The 27,837-nt window shown below is 43.9% G+C and overlaps 3 protein-coding genes across 3 annotated transcripts; all 3 read right to left on the bottom strand.

Annotated features, from left to right (window-relative positions):
• Nucleotides 1–451: 451 nt before the first annotated feature.
• LOC120444103 lies at nt 452–3,697 on the bottom strand. The gene is given in 5 exon segments (XM_039623631.2): nt 452–534; nt 537–625; nt 680–916; nt 919–1,241; nt 3,617–3,697. Coding segments are annotated over 5 exon segments (813 nt in total).
• An 8,634-nt stretch (nt 3,698–12,331) lies between these two features.
• On the bottom strand, nt 12,332–18,818 carry LOC120458725 (protein obstructor-E). The gene is made up of 6 exons (XM_039646475.1): nt 18,721–18,818; nt 18,496–18,560; nt 14,172–14,427; nt 13,963–14,081; nt 12,633–13,029; nt 12,332–12,576 (listed from the first exon to the last, which is right to left on the bottom strand). Exons 2-6 carry the CDS (start codon nt 18,554–18,556, stop codon nt 12,405–12,407), a joined length of 1,005 nt encoding a protein of 334 aa, XP_039502409.1. The 5' UTR covers nt 18,557–18,560; nt 18,721–18,818; the 3' UTR covers nt 12,332–12,404.
• Nucleotides 18,819–22,030: 3,212 nt separating this feature from the next.
• LOC120458936 lies at nt 22,031–24,662 on the bottom strand. The gene is given in 2 exon segments (XM_039646791.1): nt 22,031–24,128; nt 24,131–24,662. Coding segments are annotated over 2 exon segments (2,256 nt in total). The 5' UTR covers nt 24,591–24,662; the 3' UTR covers nt 22,031–22,332.
• Nucleotides 24,663–27,837: the final 3,175 nt, after the last annotated feature.

Raw genomic sequence — 27,837 nt, 5'->3', positions numbered from 1 at the left:
CTAGTCAGTTTAGGTTAAAGGCCTTTGTATTTAATCATTCCCCACCGAAAGTGACGCCAAAATGACGTAACTTTATTATACATGTGATATTTTAAAGCAATTTAGCGTTCGCTGATTGCTTATCATTAAAGTGCTCTATGAAAAGTTATTTGGCATACAAACAGATGGGGCTATTTATCAGTACTCAACTATGAAAAACAAGAGAGAACACTAAGTCGATCGAGTTCTATGACTATCAGATACCCTTAACTCAGATTGCACTTAACCTAGATTGCACACGAAAGCTACTTATTGACAATTGTATTTACTTCTTACGACTTAAAGGCACCGAAACTAATGAATGCTGATGCCTACTTAGATCTTGACTGAAGGTATATAGTATTTACCATCAAGAAAAAGGAAGTTTTTGGCCTACAGAGTTTTAATAATAAAGTAATAACACAATAACAGCCTATTGGAGATCCAAAAACCCCTTGGCATCAAGAAGGGCCAGCAGTTTTGTGGAACTCCTGATCACCGCTTCACTGGCATACCCTCAGGGGTATCCGAATACAGACTGGAGAAGCCGGAGGTCTCCTCAGAACCATTGTAAATCATGCAAGGCTTGAACATGCGAGCCAAAAGACTTGCAAAATGGGAAAGCTTAAGGTATCCCTTTCATTGTTCAGTTTCCCAGTACTTACTCATGAATCGGCGGCGTTCGAACTGAAGCTCATATTCCTGCAGGCTGGGAAACGAGCCCTTGTATGAGAACTTCTCCAGGTTCGCTTTTAGGGCGCTATAGTGATGCTCAACGAGCTCCGATTCCTTGTCCCTGAACTCCTCCATTAGGGAAGTGGTGAAGAAGTAGTGCAGGTCGATGGCGGGCGATGTGCAATTGCTGAACGGAAAATCTATGGCTACGACTGACAATCCTCCAGAATCATGATGGCATCTGCTGTTAGCTTACCATCCAGGCCGGCTTCCTGGAGCAGTTCCTTCAGCTTGGGCAGGACGAACTCGTACATGTCCATTTCCCGGGTGTACAGATCGTACTCGAAGAGGGGAACGTCGTCGGCGAGAGCCTGTTTCACTATGTAGGTCTTCCTCTCCAGCGATCCATCGCCCAGCTGATAGTCCACATAGATGCGGGTCATCACGCCAACGAAGTTCTCTCCTTTCCCCGTCGCTGGCTTGGCCCAGATCTTAAGGACCTTCAGCTGCTCGTCCTTGCAGTAAGATAAATGTTTATGTTGGCTTGCCTTTCATTATAGTCTATTTAAAATATAATGGAATATATTATTCAAATGTGCATGCCAAGCTTGCCTTTGTTTTTCGGAAACAGGAACTCCAAGCAAATTTGGCGTTGATATTTGCGCTGACCTATCGATCAACATTAGAGAACCCCAAGCGAATAATCACCTTTCCGCATTCTGTGAATGGAGTACGCACACATTGCGCACACGGGGCGGATACGTAATTGCCAGACGTCCAACACGGCGTATAAGACAAACGACCCGGAGCAAATTGCCGGCGTCCACGCCTCCGCCGACCCCCTCTCTTCCAGTGCCCCATTAGCTATGACCACGCCTTTGTTTGACGCCAAGATGCCGACAGTGACAACAAATGTCGCCCAGCCCCATTAATCCATCAAAATTGGCGTTGAAGCTGAAATCAAAATATGCGCCGGCGGCCGCGGAAGGCGTGCATAAGTGGGTGGATGAAAGGAAGTGGGGGGGAATGGATTTATAAGGTTCTGATGAAAGTCACAATAACATGAACAGTGTACACCTCAATTGTGAAGTATGAAAAATAAACAAACTAGCGAAAAATTCGCACTGTGCTACGTGGCATTCCATGCAAAACTGACGATTAAACGAAGCTGTGTCTGCGTTGAAGGTATTAATGCAAATCTGGTATTCCCTTTAAATCGCCGCCCCGTCTAATCAAAAATTGGATTGCCTCTGGGACCCAACTAGCCACTCGCAGTGATTCACTCAATCTCGCAGCGACAAGGCGACCGCAATTTTCAGCGGGTGCGCAAATAAAGAAATTAATCAATTTAACGATACGATTACAGGAAATTCGGGCGCAGGGGCGTAGCCAGGAAACTAAGAGGTAAACGGGGGGATAATAAAATTATATATATAGGAAAAATAAGAAAAATATATATTACAATATAGCGATTATAATAGGAACGCTTTGAAGTTACTTTCAAACAACAAATGCTCACAGTATAAGCAATGCCACTTTAAACAATTTATGTCACTTTATATCACATAATTGCTTAATTGATATGTTAATAAAATAGCGACGGATTGCAATTAATTTTGATTGATTTTAATTTGGTAGTTAACCCATTGCGACGCCCCTGGCCGGGAGTAGATCTCCTTTTGGCCAAGTGTGCCGTCAAGCGACGTGGCATTTGTCTGGCCAGGGCTAAGATGAATGAAAAGAAAAAAAAGTAGAGACTGTAGTCTGCCGCACGCTTTTCGGTGATTTATTTCCATTGATTTTTTACTCGACTCGCAGCTCCGCCTCCTCGATTTCGCTGGCCGAACGGGCTTAGAGATTATGCAATCACGCCGAAAAGAACCAGCCAAGTCAATCGGTGTGTGGCCCATTGACGACGGCCGAACAATGTGACGCCTACACGACCACTACGAGCAAACTGGCTAATTATAAAGTTGCTAAGCGGATTTGGCAGTTGCTCGAGAACGGAACAAAGAAATCTAGATTATGTGACAACTTCCCTACAAGCACCCCTCGCCCATACAGATCCAATCATTGGATTCCCCGCTGCCGTTTTGCCATTCATTAAGTGGCACTCAACTGCAAGATGCTAGATTCAAAATGCAAGATGCAAGCTAATCAGCATAAATTGCATTGCAACGAGCCCAGGGGGAGTCCCCAGCTAATTTCCCTCCCTGAATGCCACAAAAAAAAAAAAGAGACACTCTGACGATCAAAGGGAACTCAAGGGTTGGCTCAGATCCGGGTAATACGCTTTAACCAAATTCAAATTCAATTTGAGCCATGCGAAGAAGGCTCTGTGCGAAATTAAACTAATAAACTCTTCAAACAAACAGAGACGCTCCTTTGAGGAGTTCACTGAGAGAACGCGAGTTTAGAAATGCGCATTTATTGAACTTGTATTGAGAACTTGTAATTTAAATACTTCGTAGAGGATTCAAGTTTTTGTTAAAGCTATTCACTAAATACGATTTAATGCAAAAGTGTCACAAAACAACCCTTCCCTTTCAATTTAATTTATCCCTTTTCTGTAAGGACTACAAGAAACGCATAAAACAATTCTCACTTCTTTTATATGCACTCCCCCTTTTAAGATTTTTCTTTTATAAATATGCCTTAAAGTCAAGACACAGGTTTTTTTTTAAGTGTGGCTACAATGTGCACGCACTCCTTCGCTTTTGTTATAAAATAAGAAAAAAGAAGGTCTCTAAAGCTGAGCCATATAGTTTATATCCCTTTTCCTTTTTTTCTTCTCGCCCTCGCTGAAATGCAACGCATGTGCGCTGATATTTGCCGCGCAGAATATTTTAATTAAAAGCAATTTCTACAATGTCAAACAACGTCAACGCACAGCGGAGTTCAGGCATCATAAAGTGTTTTTCACAGCCATAAAGAACGGATGTCGCGTGAGCTGCTCCACCAGCTTCACCAGCTCCACGTCCTGCCGATCCTGCAAATCCGGCATCCTGCTCCTCCTGCTGATGATGCCAAAGTGTCAACAAGTTGATGATGTAGGTGTCGCTGGCATGTTGACTGCCGAAGGACGGATGCAAAGGATGCGGATTGAAGATTGAGGGACTCACAGAGGGGATACGGCGGTCGGAGACAAAGGCCAATCAATATGCAAAGCAGTCAACATTTGGGGCGACCAACGGTGTCGGCAGTGATTATCGCCCACACTCGATTCAATTGTCCCGCCTGCAGATTGTTGCAGCTCCTCCAAACACTCATTGTTTTACTATTTGCGCTGGCTGACTGGCTGGGCGTTGATTTTTCGAGTGTGTGTGTCACTACAGAGTGCCGAAAGCCAAGTCCAAGGACCCTCTGCTCAGTACCTTTTTAGGCATAAACAAGGACTCGCCCGGCGGAGTCTGCACTTGCCGAGCCAACGACATTGTCTCCGATTCACTGACTCCTGGCGGCAGACGCAAACGCAATCAGTTTTTACTGTACAGAGTAAGAAATTGCTTTCAATTCCTGTGCTGTCACAGTAGAAACTGGGTACGAAGATAAAGATAATTGCATTTTTGGATATATTTATTAAAACTGCTGATACAATTTAGTTTATATTATATATACATTAGGTTCTTTAATAATTCGTTGCTTATGAGTTGCATTAAATTTTTAAATCTTAAATTGTTTAAGCTTTAACTTCAACTAGATGTTCGAAAGATTTATTTGAATTATAATGAACTAACTTACAGTCTAGTAATTAATACTTGAATTTCAGAAAGGAATAAAAACTAGAAGCCTGCAAACTTGTTATATAAGTGGATCTAAAGGTAGAAGTGCTGAAAAATACAATTGTTAAGGTTAAAGAGTATATTGTCATGGCATTATCCGACTTTTTTCATCGCCGTGTAGCCCATTGTTGCTGGTGCAACTGCTGCTGTCGCTGCCAGACACTCAAAACAATCAGGACTCAAAAACAGCATGAGTGATGTGTCGGATGACGACGCATGTCGGGGGTCTGTCTGCCCCCCAAAACCCCCCTTCCACTTGCATACCCCAACCCCCTGATCCCTTTGCACGGCACTCTTGGGTGCTCAGGTTGCACTTTTTGCCGGCACTTAAGCGCCTTTAAATATGCAGCACAGCCAAGCGCAGACACACTCTCGGCCAAGTTTGTTTTTAGCCCAGATTGCTGATGCATAGTTTAAGCCACCACCTCATCCTCATCCTCATCCTGCTCCTGCATCCTGTCAGTCGAATGCGGACTACTGGCACTGCCAGTTGCCACATCTTCCACCGTGGATTGCTGCTCGCACTTTAAAATTCCCCAGGACTTATGGTCGTGTTTTCCGAAAACAAAACAATAAAACTTGTTCCCCACAAACGAAGCAAAAAAAGATTGCCAATTTGTATGTGATAAGTGCTGAAATTCATTTGCTTATCTCGACTGCAACTTTCCGAAACAAACCAGACTCCATTACTGTTCGCATTGAATTCATCTTAAAGCCTGGTCAAGCAATATGGCTTAGACAGGGGCGTCGAGCGAAGGGGGTGCACTCCGCTGCCTGACCACACAAACATTTTTTAAATGCCCCAAAGTATGCTGCAGAATTTATATTTTGTTTGCAAATTGTTTGCCTGTGTTTTTCGGTTTGGTTTAAAGTTGTAGATGCCACCGCGCGCCTACAAAACTCCTTGTTTCATATACATACAACTATAGGTTCAGTTTTAGCTTTTATTGTTGCTGGCCGAACAAAAGTTGGTTATGATGTCTGCGAAATGCACTGGCAAAAGTGAAAATGAAAATTTATATGCATAATTTGTTGGCTTTTGAATAATACACCAAGTGCAGTGCGCCTAATGAAAGTTAAATGAAAGTTTGCCATTGAATTGAAAAGGACGCTTGAAAAGCCCACCGGAAACACGTTAAAACGTTCTTGACCATGTTCAAATACTATGTATCCCATTAGCCATTCTGCACATTTTAAGTTTTTAAAGATAAATATATAGTCACTCCTTGTGCTTTATACATTCTTCATTTTATATTGCAAAAAAGTAAATATTATTTTAAAGCTTAACTCATTATTTACAACGGGCTCTTTTTACAAACTAATATTTTAAATGTATTTAACTTTAAAAATAAATTTCTTTTCTATTTTATTTCATTTTCTGGGTGCTATTTTAACATTTTATGTTCTTATATGTTATTTCAAATCGTTTTTCCTATACATTTTATTTAAGCAAGTTTTCCGTACATGGGGCATACAAGTTTCTCTGATTGGCATTTTTTTTGCCAAATAGATTTTGTATAAATGCCATATTTTGTATGTTAAATAATGTTAAATCGTTAAAAAAGAGTTATTTACGCTCCTAGTGGGAATACGTTTCAGCATCCCTAGGGTATTTTCAATCCGTTTTTCAACCGTCCAATTCCCCAAAGATGATTATTCGTCATTTAAAAAGTTAGTTATAGTAGTTAGTTGTTGAGCGCCCTCATCATCGACAGCCGCCGCAAGTCCCTAAACAGAAATGCCATAAAATTCATAAATTACTGGCTCCGCCACGCCCACAATTTCACCGCAAACTCCACAATTCCGGGCCACACATGGTTTGGTTGCTCATATGCTAATTGCAATGGACATGTTTTTGTTGCCCCAGGAATGAAACGGCGATGGGGACTAGCGTGAACCGCAGGACAAAACAGCAGAGCTCACAGTCGAGTTAATTTTATTGCTGAATTGCGACTCAAGGGCAATATTAACATGGAAATTATGAACAAGCTGGGGCAATGAAAAGTGACAGCCGCCAAAAGACTACAAACTGCTAACCCAAACTACTGACATGCCTGCAACCACTGCGGCGATACTCACAACATAAACAGGCCACTAAAAACAAATTGCTTGCAAGTGGAGTAATGGAGCAATGGAGTGCTGGAGTGGTGGAGCTCCATCCTGTGTCCAGTGACCAGTATCCAGTTGCCCCAAGCTTAGGCCGGGCACACAAAAACAAAGGAGACCCCATTTCAATGGGTGCCAAAAGTACCGAGGGGTACATGTGCCGAGCTGTCGGAACATTTCGCCGCAGCGGTGCACTCTGCTCCTGCTCCCAGCTCCCTGCTACCAGCTCCTGCTCCTGATCCTGTGCACCCTGACCAGCCCCATCCGTTGACAGGCGCTGACCTGAGTTGCCCTGTTTTCGAGTGGTGCCGCCATATCAGCAAGGAGAACTGCTAGATTCGCCAAATAAAGTTACGGCAAGTTGTTAAAAAACAATAAAATAGCTAAACTACTACCACGAGCAGGCCAGCACAAGCAACTTGAAGTCACTCCTTTCTAGGTAATTAAAAGTGGCAAAAACTTTTCCACAGAGTTTGGACTTTGTCCAGAACAGACATTTAAATTTCACTTTACGGTTAAAAATGAATGTATTTATTTTGCAGCCAAGGGGCTGACGTCTTGTTTACGATTTGAAATTGTAAATACCACTGTTACTTCAAAATATCATTTTGTATTTTGTTCATAAGCTAAGTGAATAGTGAGTGGCACAGAAGGGTGCATAAAAGCAATATGTGTTGCAATATTTAAGTATTATTTAATTTTGTTAAATGAAACCTGATATTTTTGTTAGTTGAGACATTGAAGGAAATACCCAAGTCCTACCTTCTGTAACTCTACATCTTTTTTAAATTATGTGCCGCAGCTAAAAAGGCAACACTGTTGAGGTCCTGCATCCTTGCCCCCAGCTCCTTGTTTTTGTTGTCAACTGGTATCGCTTGAATTGCATATTCTGCGGCGCTTAAACAACGAACACAATGCCCCCAAGTTGATGCCTCAACAGAAAACAAAAAGCCCCCCTAAAAAAATGGTGCAATTTTATATATTGCATGGCCCTATGATTTATGCCATCATCATAATAAATTCACATGATTTATACGTGCTGCCTAAGGCGTCCTGGCCAGCCCAATTGCAATGTTTAGTTGCGGTAGTTACCAGCTACTGGATATAATACTCGTACTATGGCAAACTATGGCTACCCGTTCAAATTGCTTTTTCACATTAATTGCGATCCAGGGGACACCGACTATCCTTTCTCTGTGTGTGTGTGTGTGTGTGTGAGCCTGGGAAATTCATAACTTTTGACAGTTTTGGGTTGGCACTTGGCTTGTCCATTTGACAGTTTTAAAGTTGGCAGAGCATTACGCCGACTTTTGGGTACAGCCCCAGGGGAAAAGTGGCATTTCCCAGTGGGGGGGTTGGGGGCACCACCTGCAGTTTAGTGGCCAAAGACGCGACTTGGGCTAGAATTGATTTCCATGCTGCCACTTGCCACTTGCCACTTTCCACTTGCCACTTTCGACTACTTTCCACTTGCCTGGCAAGGCAATAAACTCGGCTCAAACTTCGGCTGGTGGCTTACATCAAATTGAAAACTGGCCAAGACCCAAAAGTTTGCGCAGCAAATTGGTTGTCGAGCTGCTTGTGGCTGTCTGGCTGTCTGTCTTTCTATCTCTTCCCATCTATATAGTATCTATCTATCTGTATAGCAGACACTGCCAGCCGCTGCGACGGATGTATCTTATGAATATGCTAATTTGCAGACGGATTGCGTCAGGTGTGACGTCAGATTTGGGCAGTAGTTCATTAAACTTGGCCCCGGCCAGGATGTGCAGCACTTAATTAGCCGAGAACCGATGGCGCAGCTTGGCCAAAAGGTTTAATGAACTTATGGGCACAATAGCTGAAATCAAAAGCGGAAGGACCCGCACCCGAGAAAGGACCCTGCCCCAAGGCGGCGTCTGCACAAATTAGTCGGCGAAAGGCGCAAAAAGGATATGCCAAAGCGGTCAGCAATTACACAAGGCTCGCCCGGAAATCAGGAAGCAGAATGGTGGTCCTGGCAAAGTCCTGGAAAGGTCCTGCGATGGCGTTGCAAGAATAAGCGGCAAACGACCTCAATGAATGACATTTAATTATTTCATCAAGAAAGCAAATAACCCAAGGGCCAAACAATCAACTTTTCTCCAGCGCCAGGCACAAAATCCTCGCTTTCCTCCTCTTTTTCTTCTAATTTTTTTCTTTGTGTATATTTTGGTAATAATGTTGTGCTGGTTGGTGAGGAAAACGCGTCTGGGATGCTGGTTTGGCTGAAGTTGATGCAAGTTGAATGACAATCGGGATCAAATTAACGAATGAATGTCAAGTTCTTAAAGGTCACATAGTCACAAAAAATGAAATATTCTTTTTATAAGACAATATTCACACATAAAAGAAATAGAAAGAATAACTGATTGATGAGCTCCGCGTAATTAATTTTTTATTAGCCCAAAATAAATCAATTCAAATTGATGAAACCTACGTATGTCATATATGATATATGAACAACAAAGATGAGTCGACTTTAGTTGTTGCCTAACAACAATAACGAACTTCTAGGCTGCCAACAAACTTGAATATGAAATTAAAAAGTTAGCCGACTCTCCCCAGTTGCGAAACAATGATTTTCCCATCTTGCTTGATCCTGGCAAGGACTCGCACATGCCCATCAATTAATCAGTGCCGGCAAACATTTCTAGTTTGCTGTACGACAACTTTGAAAGGGTGAAACAGCATGTTGGGTGCATGCAAACACCTCTGCGGAGGGCCACCACGAGTGTGCCAGGACTCAGGACTCCCCTTCTGTTTGAACATTTCGAGGGGGGCTTTTGGAGCAGCAGCAATATGACGGAACCCTTGGTGCGTGGTCCGTATCCATCGCCTGCTGCCTCGGATGCCTGTGACAATTACGCAAATTGTGGTTGTCATTATGTAAACACTTGTTTATGTCAAATTTGACATTTGATAGCAGCGCACGCTGACCGAAGGACACGGAAGGGGAGTTCTCTGTGCGTCGCCGTCACAGGACACGGCCCAAGTGAAGGTCACGGCGGAGGTGGATGGGTGGAGCGGGTGCGGGTGCGGGTGCGGGTGCGGGTGCGGGTGGACATCGCGCAATATGTCAAACGGCAGGTGAGCCTGGACATGTCCATGTTACACTTGATTAAGTAGGCGCCGAGTTCGACGAAATGCTTTTTAGATGGACCTCCACTGAACCGGAAAGGTGAGGATAGCAAGGGCGTGGCATGTAGCTGGACTGGGTGGGAGTCAGAGAACTGCAGCAAGCCACCGGCACCCTAAGTGTACCCGCTAAACACCGGGAGTCTCCGCACCCGGGTGTTTGGAGACACCCTAAATTTAGCAATGACAAACCCGGTGTTTGCCACCAGGGTGTTTTTGTACTTGCACAAAAACACCGGGTGTCTGCTGTGCAAAGAGTTTAGGGTGAGTGACGCGCAAGCAAGGATCGGCCGCAGGTACTTTTCTGTATGCATAAAATTGTATGGTGAAGCGAGACACGGTCCAAAAATTAGGTGAATGAAATACCAAGGAAAAGTCGTGCACATGTTTTGCGTTTGATGTATCTAATGTCTTAACAGAAAAAACTATGTATATAAATAATAAATATATATAAAAATATATATATTAAAAAATATGCTAATAAGACAATCTATTTATTTTTTCTATAAAAAAAAAAATACATACAAAAAATATGGAATAAATAAAAATTTACAAAGCAATAATAAAATAAAAAAAAATCTATTTGTGTGAAATTTGTAAAAAGAATCATAAATACAGATTGGCATAATATATTCGTTTTCAGTATTACTGTACTTTTTTTTCGTATTACTACACAGGCACTCGAATGTCTACCAGACACCGGGTTCACCAAACACCGGGTTACCAAAACCCGGTGTTTGCCAGACACCGGTGTTCGAGAAAAGGCACTTGCTTTTCTGCATGTTTGCTTCTTACCTTTATGAGTGGAGTGTGATCGGTACCGCGACGTAGGGGCGCATGATCGGGTGCGCAGGCCAGGGTGTGCAGACCCGAATTTGACGGGTGTATGTACCCACGAAAACCGGTGTGAGTGGCACCCGCACTCAAAATTGTTGAGTGTGATCAGGGTGGCAAAAAATGCCACTCTTGCAGTTCTCTGGTGGGAGTGTTGCGGATCTGACTGCGGTTCATTGTCGAGTTGACACGATGGATGGCACAAGCACAATCACAAGCACAAGGACAAGGACAAGCAGGTGGCGCCCGGAGTCACAGTACGTGCCAAATTATTGACAGCCGAGCAGCAGGAGGCGCTTCTCTTCCCAGTTGCTGTTGTGTGTGTGTGTATGTGTGTGTGTGTGTGTACCTTGGTCCTTGTGCGCGCGTGCATGTGTGTTTGTTGATTAATTAGAGGCAGCTGCTCAATAGGCGATTGTCCCATGTCCTTTGGCAGCCGCCAAAAGTCCAGGGTAGATGACCCGTAGCTGTGGCTAATTAACACCAAAATAGCTGGTCCATCGCAGGCTTACTAAGTTCCCAAAGAGATGGGATCTAAGGTAATTTGACCCACATATTGCGAGAACAGGTTTCTGAAAAATGCATTTATCTTAGGTAGTAACAATTAGGAGTTTAAGTAGATACAGCCACTAAAATTAGTCTTGCCAAAAAGAACTTTTTATAACACTCTTGTGCTTATCGAAACATCTAAAACTTCAAAAGTGACATTGTCATGATAGATATTGCATATAAAATGTGTATTTTAAATATTTAGCTTTTCTCTAAATATTCATATGAATTTCCACTTAACTAGACCAATAAATGGGAGTTGGCCAATTAACCTGTTCCATGGTTATCTGCCAACCAGGCACGTCATCAATTCATTGTTCTGTTAGCAAGTTGAATGGAAAATCCATTTATAACTACCCCAATTCGAATGAATAATTAAATTTAAGCAAACGTTCGAGCAATGCCAAGTAGAAATGTCATCGTTTGCTCAGATTTTACGTCAGTCCTTAAACAATAAGACTTGATGCCCTCAACTGCTCGCCGAGTTGCTGAGTTTTTTTCTCCACCCCAGAAGTTTTCATTCCCCCCATTGGCAATGGCCACTGTAAATCTCACCATTCAACTGCTCACAATTTCCACAATGCAATTTCAATGCGTTTTATCGAATGCTTCTTGTCTGCCAAACGTCATACACATGTTGCCCCATCCTCCGTATCCCTCGCGCTATCATCCCCCTTTCCCCCACAAACACACAATATCCTTGTTCCCCTGCATGTGCCTGTGTGTGTAAGTGTGTGTGTTCTGTATCGAGTTGTTGCCATTTTGTTGCATACTTTTGTGCACGCTCATCGGCAAATTGAATTTATGCGCTGCAGGCAATGGGTAAAACTCTCGCAAAGAGTTGGGCAGGGAGCCGCATTGATTTCGTCATGTCACGGGCACAACGAGGACCAGGACGAGAGGGGGGATGAGGATGAGGACGAGGACGAGGACGAGGACGAGGACGAGGGGACAGGACACGAGCGCATCGCAGAGTGCACGGATTGTGCACACTGGATGCGCATAAAATCCTCTCGTTTTGGCACCACATCAACTGCTCCACACACAAATTCCCATGCATATTACATTCGCCGGGGCTTTGGGAATGGAGAACGAAGCAGCGAGGTTGGGGCTAATTCCCCTGGCATCCGCGGATTGCCCAACAGCATCAAGTGATACGCTTGGCCCCATGAAGTTACCCAGTTGGAGTAAGGCGATCAACGGTTAGGTGTACCTTCTGCACTCGTTTAATGGTGACAATCAGTGGGGATTCACTTAAGACTAAAACAGTCGGGGGGATCAGGCCTACTCCTCCTCCTCCTCCTTGTCCTGCTCCGGTTCCACACGCTTTGGCTGTGGCTTACGCCTCGACTGACCGCGGACACGGGGTGGCCTCTTGGTGGTCGTGGTCTTGGGCTTCGGGTTCTCCAGCTCATCCAGCTCCTTGTCGGTCAGACGATCCTTGTACCAGTCGGCACTGAAATGGAATAGAGATATTAGAGCTATGGAGTAGGCAGGATAACCATATCTTACCAGTCGGGCACCTTGCGTGCCCAGTCGCAGGTCTCCTTCTCCTCGTCGAAGACCTGGCCCAGCTTGCATCCGTTTCGCCTGGGCAGATCTCCGTTGACGCAGACGTAGAAGAACTGGCAATCGTTGGGATCGGCGTAGCGGGGATGGGTCACGGCGATGCTCTCGTTCACCTTGGGGCACTCAAAGTCGAACACGTCCTCCGACTTGCAACCGGTGACGCCCACCTGGTCCGGCCAGCCGCAGATGCCCGTCTTGGGATTGAAGACCAGGCCAGCCGGACAGGTAATCATGTTGAACTGACCATCCACGCAGAAGTAGAACTTGTCGCAGATGCCTGGCTTCTCGTGACCAAAGTACCCGTTCTTGCGGGGACAGTGAAGCGATGGCTGAGGTGTTTCTGGGATTGGAGAACGAAGAAATTACCAAATAGAATATTCCATCTATGCATCTTTGAACTTTCCACGCATAAGGTAACTGTCTGTATGTTCGTAAAATCCCTTTTTGCACATCCGTAAATACATTACAGCCAGCACAATGTACTAGACACACATTTATTCAGGTGCTGTATGCTTTGCGAACTATGGTATATGCATATATGCCATGGCAACGTTATATGTCAACAGGAGACAAAGGTAATTGAAATTGCTAATGGGCCTGCACAATGTGTACTAATTGCCTTGATGGCTGGTGGCAAATCATTTATGTAAAAACTAAAACGTGCACTAATATTTAATGTTAAAAAGTGCCCCACAAATTGTATGGTAAAATTCTTAAAGTTTCTTTAAAACACACTAAAAACGGTTAGTGCAAGAAACTCTCATCGAGAGAACCTTAATAAAAGCCTTTTGTCGGAAAGTTTGAAGTATGCTACTCCCACACACACGTGGCAGACGACAGAGTAAACTGAATTGCCGGCAAGTTTAAAGCCGCGGGAAGCCAATTGCCGTGGAATTGGGCTTAAAATTTCGATGGCGCGACTCGGGCGCTGGGGAAATAATAAAGTCACGAATAAAACAAGTCTATGGTGGAGGCGAAAAAAATGAAAACAAAGCACCGCCAAGACCAAGACCGAAGACCGAAGACCGAAGACCTATTGACGACAACAATTTGGGTTAACCGCTGCGCATGCCGTTTGCATAATAAATAAGTTAACAAAAAGCGCAGCCCAGAAGTAACGAGCAAATAAGTGCGAGCACGGAGCGCGTTTATTGCCCGATTTTCTGCCCAGGAGATGGAGCAAGATATGTGCTATACATATATACGAGTATATAGGAGGAGGATTCTTGGGATTTGTGAGGTGGGGTCTTACAAATTAAGGAGCTATACTCACGTAGGTTGCTTCGCTTCATGCAGTCAATGTTGTAGGGCAGATCGCACTTCTCCTCGATGGGCGAGTAGTCATTGAAGACCATGCCATCGGCACACAGTCGCTCCGTGGGCACACCATCCCTGCAAAGGTGGTCAATGTGGCATTAGGCATGCAGCATTACTCATACGGCCCATGGCCGTGGGGGTGTCTTCTACTTGTTGGTCACTTACAGGCAGGCATAGTACTTGTCGCACTGCTTGCTGTCCGGATAGAAACCATTGGGCTCCGGGCACTCCTCGGTGGGCTCGTACTCCTTCTCCGCCGCCTTCTGTTTGCTCTTTGGCACCACCGATGCCTCCTGGACGGGATCGCGGTTTCGTGGAGGCAAATGGCGCTGCGAGGGCGGATGTCCAGGTCCCACGCGGAACTGGCTGTTACTGCCACGGAAACCGCCTCTCGACTCCTGCGCTTGGGTTGCGGTCAGAGCTGCAGAGAAGGTAGTTGGTATTTGAGATATACACATGTAAACGCAGTCCATACATAAATAACACACAAAATGTCCTTGCTTGTGGCTTTAATCTACTTTGTTGATGGAAACTCTCTGCAATAACTGGTTATGAAATATCACAAACTTCTCCTATCAACTCCCATATAAATAAAACTTTAAACTGTATTTAACCTTTTACTACATTGCATTCAATGGTTTCGTTATTAAATTGCAGCAAAGCCTCACAGTTGCCGACAATTATTCTTATACTATGCGGCAACAAAATGCTAAGCTAATCTATTAAATAAATGGTGCCTAATCGAGTGTGAAATTTAACAATATTTTCCATGTTCGTTTGTCACGAGTGCAAACACTTTGCTAAGCTTGTGAATTTATTTCCAGGATCTAATCTAGTTGAAGCTTTTGACAATAGTCCTCTGTTGATTGTTTTTGAGAGAGAAATTGATTTGAAAATTGCTTTTGCATATTAAGCAATGTAATAGCAGTAGACTTTTCAAGTTGAATTCCTATTTTGACTTTAAAGCTGTCTTAAGCCAAAAACTACACATATTATTATTGTAATAAATGAAACATATTTCATGTTTTTGTTACTAGACAAATTTGACAATTTAAATTGAAAATACCTAACTTTTAAGCTTCTTAAAATGTACATTATTTTAAGTTGTTATTGAAGTATGTCTGCATTTTTTTTCCAAGTGTTTCTTGCACGTTTTTGCCTTTTGTTTTTTGCCCAACGTTTCCACTATGTTTGCGTGAAAACCCGTTTGCGGCTACTCAACAAATAGCAACCAATATGTAGCGATATGTATATGAGTTGGCGCTTTGATTGCGACACAGGCCACTGGATTGGGGCGACCTTAAAAGTGAAAGTCTCTCGGGGATTACAAAGCCCGGTTTACGGACCCATTAACAGCTGATCTAAGCCGCTGATCAGCTGATGCCAATCCACCCAGCCTTGAAAACGCGGTGGCAAACAGTTCGGAAAACCGAGACATTGCCACGCACTTCCTGCAAGTTGCAACAACTTTTGCTGCAAATGCATCCAGTTAACGGGCGTGTGCAACTCTCCTCAAGGTAAACCACTCCAATCAGGCAGAGCAAAAATTGCAAAAATAAATATATATACTATGTTTATGTATATACATATGTAGATACATAGTAATTCGATAAAAAAGCAAGCGAGCGAGAAACAAGAAAAGACGATTTCAATTTTCGTTCGGCAGCCGCAGTGAACATCAACAATGCCAGCAAGTTGCTGATGCTGATGGTGATGGTGATGCTGACGTCGCTCGGCTGACATTCGATTAAACGTTAATAAAGAAACAATTCCACAGAGCAATTAGTGCGTGAAGTGTCGGCCAACATTTAAGCCAACAACAGCAAGTTGCTGCTGATGCTGCTGGTGTTGCTGCTGGTGTTGCAGCTGTCGCTTGTCATTGAAACATGTTTCGTACACGACCCGGCATCTGGTGAAAAACAGAAAAATGTACCCCAACCCAAACAAGAAGCTGGAAAGAAAAAGTAACCAAAGCTTCATAGTTCACTGGGCAAATACTCTTGCCAAGGAGTTCAACGAAAAACAGTACAAAAACGAAACAGTTGCATACGAAACTGTGAATTACACACAAATGAAAGCTTTGGCTTTAGAAATAGGCTTTAATGTGAACAAACATGCCTATAGATTGCCTCACCACACCAGATATTATTAATCGATTTTTAGTTTTATAAACTCACACTTATTCGACAGCGTTCAAATTGAAATTTTCAATGAATTTAACTAAAGCCAAACCAAACGCATAATTGCATTATGGTAAAACTTTTTTCGAGCTGCCTGTTCGTTTTAATTTTAAGATTTTTAATGACAAGCAATGTCGTAATTAATTAAATAATTGACGATTTTACACATATTAACATTATTTTTACCTAAAGCAGTTAGATGGGTTGGAGTTTTATGTTTAAAATTGCAAATACATGTAAATTCAACATATTTAATTGACCAAATTTAAGCTCTCAATCACTAGTAACCTTTTAATAGGTTATATAGGTTGAATATAGTGTAGAAATAAATGTGCAACAATGGTTTTATCTTATGAAGCAAAAAATTAAATTTAACCCTACGAATATTTACGTTTCCTTAGTAATTGCCTCAAATGGTTTTCCCCCAAGGGCATTTCCCTTACGACCTGCTCCTGAATAGGTATTGTCCTTTCATTTTTATGGCCCCCGTTTTTTATATCGCCGCACAGCGAGTGAGCCAAGCGGAGCGTGGCCTATGCGGTTTGGGCCTGGCTTTTTTGGGCTCGTCAACTTGGTCCACTTGGTTGGGGGCCGTCGCGTCGCTCTGACAGTCTGTCAACAAGTTTGCCATGGAGTTCGCAGTCACAGTCGCAGTCGGAATTGGAATTGGAGTCGGAGTCAGTCGTTGTCAACGGGCCTGGTTCAACCCGGTCCTGGAGCGCTTGACTCGGTTCCCAGTCCGGTTAGACTAGATTAATTGACTGCCTATTGCGAAGCAGGCGGAGGTGGCTATAATACGCATTGTGGCCCGCTTTGGATCGGTTTTTGGATCTTTGGATTTTCGATTCCAGTCACACACGTCGTTGTGGGTGTCGTGGGTGTCGAGGCTGTCATCTTGGGAAAGTGCGTGCAGGCAGCGTGTTAGGTTCAATGAACATTAAATAGATTAAAAATAAACAGATTGAAGCACTTTTTCATGTCATTCACTGAACTGATGCGAGATTGACATAGAACCGACCGGTTTGTTAAATTGGATGTAAGAGATTTTTATATGTGGAGGGAAAGGTGTTAGGTGTTCGTCGTCTGACTCTCTAGATGGGCAAACACACATTATAAACTTTTCACGCAAACATGTTTGCAATCAAATTAAAACTTTTCCTTTGTCTCAACGCGGTGAGTTTTTCCCTCAATTAACTGGCAATTTAATTTGCTTTCACCCGTCGGCCCCGAAACTGCAATACATTTAATTATGAGCTGTTGGCATATTTTTCAATAGCCATTTTAATGTGATTACCAAATTCAGCTTACGCCCCCAAGTGCAACAGTTGCTCGCCTATCAATTTGTTTAATATATGTCTGTTTTATGCCGGCGAGTTAACAATATGCATTTTTAATGTCCCGCACATTGGAGACAAACAAATTTTTAATGAGCTTTCACACAATAGATGAGCAGAAAATTTGCCAGAAAATTAAATTGCCGAATTTCGCCAATTGCAATTGGAATGCCAAAGGGTTCGCACTTGTAATTCTATACCAATCAAGAGAGAACGCTTCAGCTGAGTATCTCGACTATCAGATACCCGTGATTTGCACTCTGTACGAATCCATAAGTCTCTAGTATCTGTATATCGTAACATAATTCTCCAGCTTATAGATTTTCAAATTTTTTAAATACTTGTTAATTACTAATCGAATCTAGTATACCCTGTTAAACAAGGAGTAACGGGTATGAAAACCGAATAACAAAAGTCATTCAAATTGGCAGCAACAACAGCGAGTTCTATATGGTAGACGAGTGTGCTATATGCCATAGATGCCATAGATGCCATATATGTATGCTACATGTGGCATTTACACGTGTTCTGTGCCATCGAAATCGGACAACAGTTGACATGATGCCACTCTCATCATGGCCAGAATTGCAAACACTGCAGATATGCATAAACATGGTCGCCAATAATGTTAACAACAATATTTTTCAGCTTAGTTGCTCCTGCACGCTGCATTCTGCATTCTGCATACCGCATTTGCATATGGTGTTTGTTTGTCGCTATTATGCTGGTTTTTGTTCGTTTATTTGTTCGTTTGTTTGTTGCGTTGTTCGCTTGTTTGTAGGTTGACCTGTACGTTTGTTGCTGTTTGTTTTGGGTGCGGCCAGCAATTGGAGGCGATTGTTTTCGCCGAGAGCAGAAGAGCATTAAAGTCACGGCACATTATTCAAATGGCGTTTGCACAGGGACATTTTGCACGCCATGGTATTGACGTATCATTAATTGGCAAATGCAATTAAGAGCTTTTTCCACACTTACCCACGGCCAAAGCCAAAGCAAATATGCATATTTTCACAAGCGCCATTTCGTTAGCCGACATTAACCTGCACGGACAGATAGATTATTTTTTAATATTGCAAATTAATATGCTTTGCGCCACTTTAAACGGCATGTAAGTGCAGTCAGCCATCAATACAATCAATACACTTGATTCACTTGGTTCACCACATCAGCTGCACTACACTCGCAGAAATCGGGACTCACCAAACTCGTGTAGGTGCGCACGCGTCTACGTCTCGAACTCAACTGTGCGTTCGGATCGCTTGTAGAATGAGTTTTAACGCCCAAAAGTCTCCAACACCAACACCTTCTCTGCTTTCGCCCTGCGCCGTGGAAACTGCAGCGAGACGGCTGCGCATGCGCAGTTCGGATTTGGAGAGAACCGGTCCGAGCTTTACGAAAGCTCTACACTCTGAATGTCATACGGTTAGAGAAGGTGAAGATTGATCATCGAAGTTGCTTTCCTATGTGGGGTTCGAAAACGATCATGATTTAGTATTAAGATAGAAATGTTTAAACACCACAATATTCCAGCTTTCTGACTATTAGGAAATTATAAAAATAAGTTATAAATTCATTTATTTAATAATTTTAGTCAACTAAAATGGAATTAGGGTGCGGTGTCCATTCCGACTATTAGGAAATTATAAAAATAAGTTATTAATTCAATTTTAATCAACTAAAATGAAATTAGGGTGCGGGGTGCTTTCCAATTATAAAAATAAGTTATTAATTCATTAATTTAATCCTGATCCAAGAATTCCTTCTGCTTGTTACATACTTTTCAACGAATCTAGTATACCGGGTATAGAAATAATCCAATTTTGTTGCATTCAAAGGACTATTTCAGCCTAACCAAACTAAGAAATGAGCAAACAAAGGCAGGAAATGGAAATGCCAACTTTGCATAACATGGCCCTTTGGAGCCGTGGCCATCTGAACCATGCAGCAAAGCCACATCAACTATGCGAATAAGCTGCAAACAAATGAGCGACCGCCTGCTCCATGGAAAACATAACGATCGACATCCACATCGACAGGCACGGGTTTTTGCAGGATGGAAAATTACAAAGAGCCAACCGGATCCATGATATTCCTTGCCACAGAAAGTTGTGACGAGCACATTGCCGCACGAGCAGTGCGGGCAAATTTGTCAAAAAGGCGACAGGACGTGCTCCGCTCGGCCAGGACATCGATGATTTGCATTTTAGAAATTAACCAAAAAATATGACAAAATTTTGGACACGTTTGCCCAAGCCACCTGGCTCACTCGCCCCGCTGCTCCTCCTCCTCATGTTCCCCATTTCTACGCCTGCTACTGAATATTCCGGCGAGCATTTGCTGCATCATTGTGCAGGCCCAGAACACATTTAACTTGTCAAAGTACGGCTCGCCTACTTGGAGTCGACTTTTCCGGAGCCGGAGCTTGTTTTCCAGCTGCTTGGCTTTCATCTGCCTGTCATTTCGTGTGCAATAATTGTGACAAATTGTTCTGTGCTGGAAAACTGCCTCGCCTCTTCTCCGAAAATTTGTCCAAGAATTTTGGGAGCAAACTTATGGCAGCTTTGTATGCAAAGTAAATGGCATAATTAAGTGAAATGACATACATGACGATAGACGATAGAAATTTAACAAATGTTGCGTGCAAATGCAAATCACAATGGCCAGGAAAGTCAAATGGCCCACGATTCATAATCCTGCGATAAGTCAGAAAAATAGCATCCCTATTTCTCGGGGCTTTAAAACTTGGTTATTGTAACGCACAGCCCTCAGTTGCCTAATAGCCCGCGGTCCGGGAGTCTCGAAAATTGGTGGGCGGAAATGGGATGTGCTGGAGGGTAAGGCTTCAGCATGAAAATCGTTTAGCACAATTTTGGGCGCATTAGCGGCGATTACACAAAGAGCCCACACAGAGTGAAGGGCGCTGAATGTCGAGTGTAGAATGCGGAATGCACAATGCTAGGCAACAATGGCATAACAATCAAGAGTCAAATTAAAACGTTGCGCTTGCGGAAATTCCCTTTTTTTTGTTCTCAGGTTCCACGATTCATGCTCCACTGATGCGCTGTCCGTCCGAAATCCGCTGTCCGTCCGAAATCCGCTGTCCGTTGCCCGCTGTCCGCTGTCCGTTGTGTGTTGTCCGTAGTTCTTGATCCGTCCGCCCGGCGGATTAGTGCCGCAAAGTATGCGATGGCAGCTCGCAAGTGCCCCACCACAGCTGACTGCGGTCGAAAACTTTAGCAAAACCAAAAGCTAATCATAATTTCTTGCTGATAGTTTGGCCAAGTCCTTGTGCACGGACCATCAACCCCCCATTTCCGAAAAGCCAGCTTGCACTTTTTATCTATTCAACGTAGCACACCCACCATTACTACCACCCCCCATATTATTATTATTTTCAATTCCCGTGAACCGCAGCGCCCTGAGCGCCACGTTATTGTCGTATAATTGAATATAATGGCCATGGAAATGGCACTGCCAATGGGGGATCCGTCTCCGGGGGGCATTGTTCGGATTCCTGCCACACCAAGCTCATTGCACCACCCGGCGATTATCGGACAGCTCCTGCAGGGTCCGTATAAAAACATCCTGTGTGATTGGGTCTTACTAAGACACCTACAAAAGGATGTTGGTCCAATGGTTTCCAAAGGGGGAAAAACATACAATTTGTAACTGACCTGCTAGTAATCTGTGATACTAATATTGATACATCTTTTAATATATATGTATATAAATATTAATATTGATAGGGTACTTACATATATGAAAAGGTATCAAATGCGATTAAGCTGAAGGTATATTCATTTATTTTTATTAATACGATTAAAAAGTATTAATTAACAAATCATTTTACAAAGCAAAAAGGTATCTGTAACTACCCCAAAAAAATATGATTTCTGACTTACACTATACAAATTAAATATATAAATAATGAAGTAAATAAATAATTAAGCTCTCATCAATTGCAGGAACGCGTCCGTTGTTTCAGTTTATCAAAAAATAAAAATGCCAGGCGCCCTTAAATCGATTGCAGCCGTAAAGTATGCAATGATTTATATCATAATCCTGTCACATGCTCAACCTATTCAATACACAAAGTGCTGCGGGCAGACCGCTGGCTGCCATCAGCCAGGACGTCGCCGCCCGAAAATGTCCTCCTGTCCTCCTGTGCTCCTGGCTGCGTCATCTGCCCGCTGTCAGCGAGTCGATTTTGAATTGTCAGCGCCATGCCATACGTGTCACGTGCGTCATTGGAGCGCCATTACATGGCCAGCAGCTTGCCAGTCTGTTGTTTTTCCCCCTTTCCGCTTTCCCACTTTTCCGCCATTCAGTGCGGCATGGAAAGGGGACATGGGGCATGAGGCATGAGGCATGGGGCATGCGAAATGGGTTTGACACTCCAACCTCCAACCGGTTTCACCACCCCGTTTTTAATTAATGAGCAACAACGGCCCATCGGCAATCTGGCGACCAGGCGATAGCTGAAAATCTGAAACTAAGCCCCGACTCGGCCGTGTTTGCTATTCATTTGCCGTCCATGGCGTTTTAGTTGGGCATCAGCATTTTTAATTGGGATTATACATAGTTTGGTTTACATAAGTAGTTGGCCACAATGGCGAATGACAAGTTTCATTGAATGTTTTTTCGAGTGTACCAGCCACTAAGCAGATCACGAGATATGTGCAAACCAGGGAATGTAATGGCGATTTCAAATGGACATGCATGTTTTTCGATCTGCCCTGCTGAACCGGTCCGGGAGGATGTGGTTTCCAAATGGCAAATCGAAATACGTTCTGAAATTTAAAATCACCATTTTTAGATGGACATTGGGCGCGATCTCAGCCGAAGTTTCACCATATCCCTGTAATCATAGGATTTCCAAACATGCTGGCGCTTGATATCCTGCCGCCTGGCGGGCATGTAGGCGAAGAAGGCGTCCTTGATGTTGCCGCCCAGGTGCGAGTATCCTCGCATTGCCAGCCAGGCAAGACGCGTCTGCTCCAGTGCCAGCTCATTGAGTTTGTTGTGGTACTCGTCCTTCCTCTGGCTCACTTGGGACATGAACTTCTTGTGACTGGCATAGTTGATAGAACCACCCAGACCCGTCACAGATCTCTTCAGTTTCAGCATATCCCGCTTGTGCTCTTTCTCATCCTGGTAGACGCTCTCGTATATCAGGAACGAGTTCTTCACCAGCGAGTTCATCCCAACACGGTTGTAAGACTTCCCATAGCGATTCGCCACCCAATCCAGGATTACGGGCATCTTGTGGGCATTGGAAAAGGTGGCTAGCACGTATTGCCGATTGGCACGGAGAACCCGAAGTGCTTCCTTCAGAAGATTTTCTATCTGCTCGTCGTCATCCGGATCGATGAGTATATCGCCCCCATTCTTTTTTGTATACTTATCAGCTGAATTCTCCTTGGTTTCTGCAACTTTTTTACGAAACATATCCACTGCACAATTGGCAGCTGCTCGTGAAACTGGGGGAATGAATTTATTTCGCTGCAACTCCTTCTTGGACTTGGTTTCGCCATTCCCAAGGGCATCAATGCAGAGCCTTCTGATCACAGGTTTCTTGTCCTCCAAGTCCAGGACCTTGTCCTCCCATGGCAAGGGCTCTACAGGAGGCGATGGGATATCGTATACCTTGTGGTGGTCCAACTGAATGCCAGCAATAGTCCTGTTGGTGAAGATCTCCTCTTCAGGACACTTTGTGGCTGATGTTTTCAAACAAAGCAGAGTTCGACTGCAAGCGGGAATAAGATCTGCGAGCTTCTCAAAACTTGAAGTGGGCAAATTCACTGGCTTTTCTTCAATGGACTTTGTAGACCTTTCAATTGATTTCCGAATTTGCTTTAGTACATTTTGGCTCTTGTAACTACTCCTAGTACTTTTAGATTGTGGTTTAATGTTTATGTCCTTAGAGTCCTTCACGTCGCAGTCCACATCCAGGTCTTCACAGTCACCTGCTCCGCAGAGATGGGACTCTTTTCCCTTCATGAGCATAACCCTGATCGAGTTTTCCAATGAATGGGCATACGAATGCAACCTGGGATTCTCTTCGATACCCAAACCCATCACCATGGTGGAATCACCCTTTATTCTCGTAGTTGGCGCATGTTTAACTGGGCTTGAAGGTCTTTCTGTTTGCCTACCATGACTTTTACTCGCCCATTTAACATTGTTTTCTATATCTTGTAGGATGTGTTTTCGGCGAGCTTTCAACTCATCTCCTACCACATCCAGCTGGGCTAGACATCGCTGATTGTAGATTTTCTCCTGCTTCTGCAAATTCTCCGCCTCCTTCAAGAAGCGATGTATTTCACATTTGGGATCTTTGTCCTCCAAATTATAGTTGTCAGATTGCAAGGAGAGCCCGTTGAGCTCCTCTGTGAGCATTGTGGCTACCACTCGTTTAGCAGGACACAATCGGTATTGGGCAAACCAACGAGGCTTCTCATTTGGGATTTGCTGCATACGATCCTTATAATGCGAATATTCCGGAAAGGGAACCTTGGTCTCAGGTGGCCGGTATCTGGACTTTGGGATATATTCACGAGGTCGAACCTGAGGAGCAAAATATGGCAGAGCATAATTTTTCGGTTTTGGCAGTTTTTCTGTGCAGTTTTCACTGGCGAGTTGAGCTTTTTCGACTGAGTTCCAGGTGGCAGCAGAGCATCCAAGGCTCTCAGGGTGGATGGCATATCCAAATGGGCAATGCCGGACAACAGCAACTGTTCGTTCACCGTATAGTGTTCCGAATCCAAGTTCCAATTGTCCTTCCTGCTCCTTCGGCGGCTCTTGTAGGCGAACTCCCACAGGAACCACAAAAATGCCAGATCGCTGCCCTGACTCATGGCAATGACATCCTTGATCTGCGACGCTCCCACCGGCGGATAGATGCCCAACTGGTGGACACAGTGGCGCACCCGGTACGTGGATCCCTGCGCCATGTCATCTCGCAAGGCGTGCAGCAATCTATCACAGGCCTTCATCTGTACGGCGGACATTCCGCGGTACCAACGCACACTATCGAAATTGTGGTGAATGCCCAGGGATTTTCCGGGCATTTCGAAGCTACCTTTTTTGACAACCAAACGAATATTACTTTTTAAATTACGTTTTTAGAAAGATTACTTTGAATTTTGTTTTCCTTATGAGTCAACCGAAAAAGGTTTTTATAGTAAAATTGCATAGCGTATTGTCCGCAAGGGAACGAAATTCAAACCAAAAGTGATTTGATTTATATAAAATATATTCATTTTATTTCCCGTTTGACGCCACAAAAAACGCTCAAAGTTCTTAAATTCACTATAGTTTTTATTGCTTAAGAAACCCAATCTAAATTCCTGTCAAAGAGGACTTATCGTTGATTTACTCCCACTTTGTGGTCCAAACTTGGTGCGCAGGAATTGAAACAAATGTTAATTACTTTATGGAGTACGAAACAACATCAAGGACTGCAAGCCAAATCAAAAGCCTTTTACATTTTAAAACGAAATTTAATTCAATTACGCAGCTAAACTGCCCAGCAGAATGTGATAACCGCAAACGCAGGTCCCTGAGATGGTTACCATCGCCCAGAAATGCCCCAGATTGTGGGGGGGGGGGGGACGAAGGGCAGGATAGTTGGCCCTAAAGGACCAAGGACCGAAAAGGGGGCGTGGCACTGGCTTGGCTAAGTAAGCGAGCGACTATGGCATGCGGCTGGCTGATTGCGTTTGTTGCATTTGTTGCTCCTCGCTTGTCGTTTGTAATTGTCTGTACTTAAAAACTCATCAGACAAAACGACAATGTGGCAGGACTCTTTGGTCCTGCGAGTGGAATCGTCGCCATCATCGGGCAGGATAACGGGGCAGGGCCGTTAAGGACAGTTTTATCAACTGCACGACAAATATTGTTGCATGCCCCCGGGCGCAATAAGGCGTGGCTCTAAACTCGAAACAGTTGCGTTGTTGTTCACTTTTCATTCGCAGTCCATGCAAAACGGCAAAGCGTCTGGCCAAACTCCATGTTTGCCTGCCAGTTCAGTGACAACAAGTGGGCCAGAGTGGCAAAAATGACAGCCCCGATATCACTGGCCGCAAGCCCCTATATCAAAATGGCCCTTGATGGCGATGGCACAGAGCAGTTGGCAAGTATTTAATCAACACTAGACAACGCTTAGGCAACGTTGGCCGCATCAGAAACCAGTTTGAAAAAGGCTCTTTTGCCGGATTTCAACTCGTTGGCAATTAGTTGCATTGTGGGCAGTGGCCAGTGGCCGTTTGCATATAAATAAGGCGACGTAACTTTACAAATGCGCCCGATATAGTTGCGAGCAGCAAGCAGCTACCCCAATCACCATTTCCCATTTCCCATTCGCCATTTTCCACTTTCCACTTTTCATACCCCCATTTTCCGCTTTTCATCTGCCGCAGCTGCGGCACGAGACGCATTTTGCATTTTTAATGCCGTCTAAATCTATGCAATTATAAATTTAATGTGCACGATGGAGTGTATTCGCTTCTAAGTGGCGTTAAATGAAGTGTCCCGTCCCACACCTTTCCCCCGGGCTACCTGTCAAAAGTGTCCGCTGCTTTTCACAAGGGTCCTTAAATTTTGATGATGACCAAGGCTCCGCTAAAGCAAAATATTTACAGGCCAGTTAAGTCCTTGGCTCCCCAGACCGCAATTTTCGGCTTACTATAAGCTTCACAATCAAAGTCAAGCACACAGAGCAAAATAAATATTTTGGCAATATAATATCCAATTTATTAAAGCTTATATTTCAAATAGTATTAGTTTATTAATAAACCAAGTATTTAGCAGTTACTATACATTTAAAATTTTTCGTTTGTTTTTATAAGCACAAAATCATAAGAAATTTAACATTTCATTATATACATTTTTGATGGCAAAGCTGCCACTGTAAAGGATTTGGATATGCTTTGAGGTCGAAGGATAGCCGAAGGATTGCCATGGCAACTGGCTCTCCTTTGAGGGCGGAATCAATTTTTGTATTTTATTTGCGTGAAATAAAGGATAAAGGATGTGCCGGCCACAAAGCGGACAACTCCGACCTCGAGGCCGGTGGATTTTCCGGGGCAATCATACGAAAATTCACTGAGGATTGCGACTGTCAACGGGCCGTAGCCAGAACCAAACTCACCATAGCCCCATCCTACGCATCCAACCATCCAGCCATCCGGCGCTCCACTGCAAGGACCTTTGGCGGTTGCGGACGGTTGCGGCACAGGACTAAATGCAGGAGGACTAGACTGGCCGGGAACAGCGCCTGTAACTATGCTTTGAACTTAATTAGCAGCACATTACGAATTTTTACTGCCAAAGTCGGTTACTGCAGTCGGCCGATGGCGTCTACGCTCGGATCGGATGGTTGGTTGGGTTGGGTTGGTTTCAGTTGGGATGTTCAGGTACTTACCACTTCCTTTGCCCATTTTACGGCAGGACTAATTTTTGTTTTCGACAACGTCGCCAACAGTAAAGGGCTGAAGCAAAAAAAAGGAAAGGGTGCCGGAAGGAAGCGAGGAGGTGGACTGCAGGTAGGAAATGTCATGGGCTGCGTCCTCGTCCTCGACGGCAAAGGAAATGTTGTCGAGATTAAATGCACTGCAACGACCATGGGGCAGAAAAAAGGGTGTCCGTCAGCGCGGACAGGTGGTGGTCAAGGTGTGATTATGCTGGGAGAACCCCTTGCACCCATTCAAAATCCCCAACGAATCCCTGCTCCAGTTTTTGCACCCATTGTGCGGCATTGTCTTGCGTGTTGGCGGTGGCTTAAAACGCCCAATGAATTTATGCAGCTCACAAAATTTACCAACTCGCTTATTTTAACAAAACTGTTCTGTAATTACCGCCCCAGCACGTTATTTAAAATGTTCAGCAAAAGCTTAAGGACGATTTTAGTTCGAGTAGGTTCTGGCTATTGCCTGATAGCTGCACCTAAACAATTAACCCAGATAGCTTGGCCTAATGGCTGTCGAACGCTGGAAACAGAAATTTAAGGACATAATTACCGCATTTACCTTTTTCCTGGCCACACACCCAAGTATTAAATTCCCCCCGAAGGCGCCGAAGGATACCAGTTCTCTAAGCCGAAGTGAACTGAACAGAACCCATCATAAAGCGATAAGCACTTTCACCAAGCACGTTGGTGGTCGTGGATGTGGATGTGGATCCGGGGAAGGACGAAGTGAAAATATGTTTGTAAGCGATGAACTTCAAGTGCCTGTTAGTAAATATAAAGCAGCAAGTGAACCGAGCACCAAACACCAAACACAGAGTCCTGCGAGTCCGGGCATCTTCGACCGCCTC

Source organism: Drosophila santomea, chromosome 2L (genome assembly GCF_016746245.2).
Source record: "Drosophila santomea strain STO CAGO 1482 chromosome 2L, Prin_Dsan_1.1, whole genome shotgun sequence".
NCBI lineage: Eukaryota > Metazoa > Arthropoda > Insecta > Diptera > Drosophilidae > Drosophila > Drosophila santomea.
This window is presented reverse-complemented; position numbering and strand designations above follow the sequence as displayed.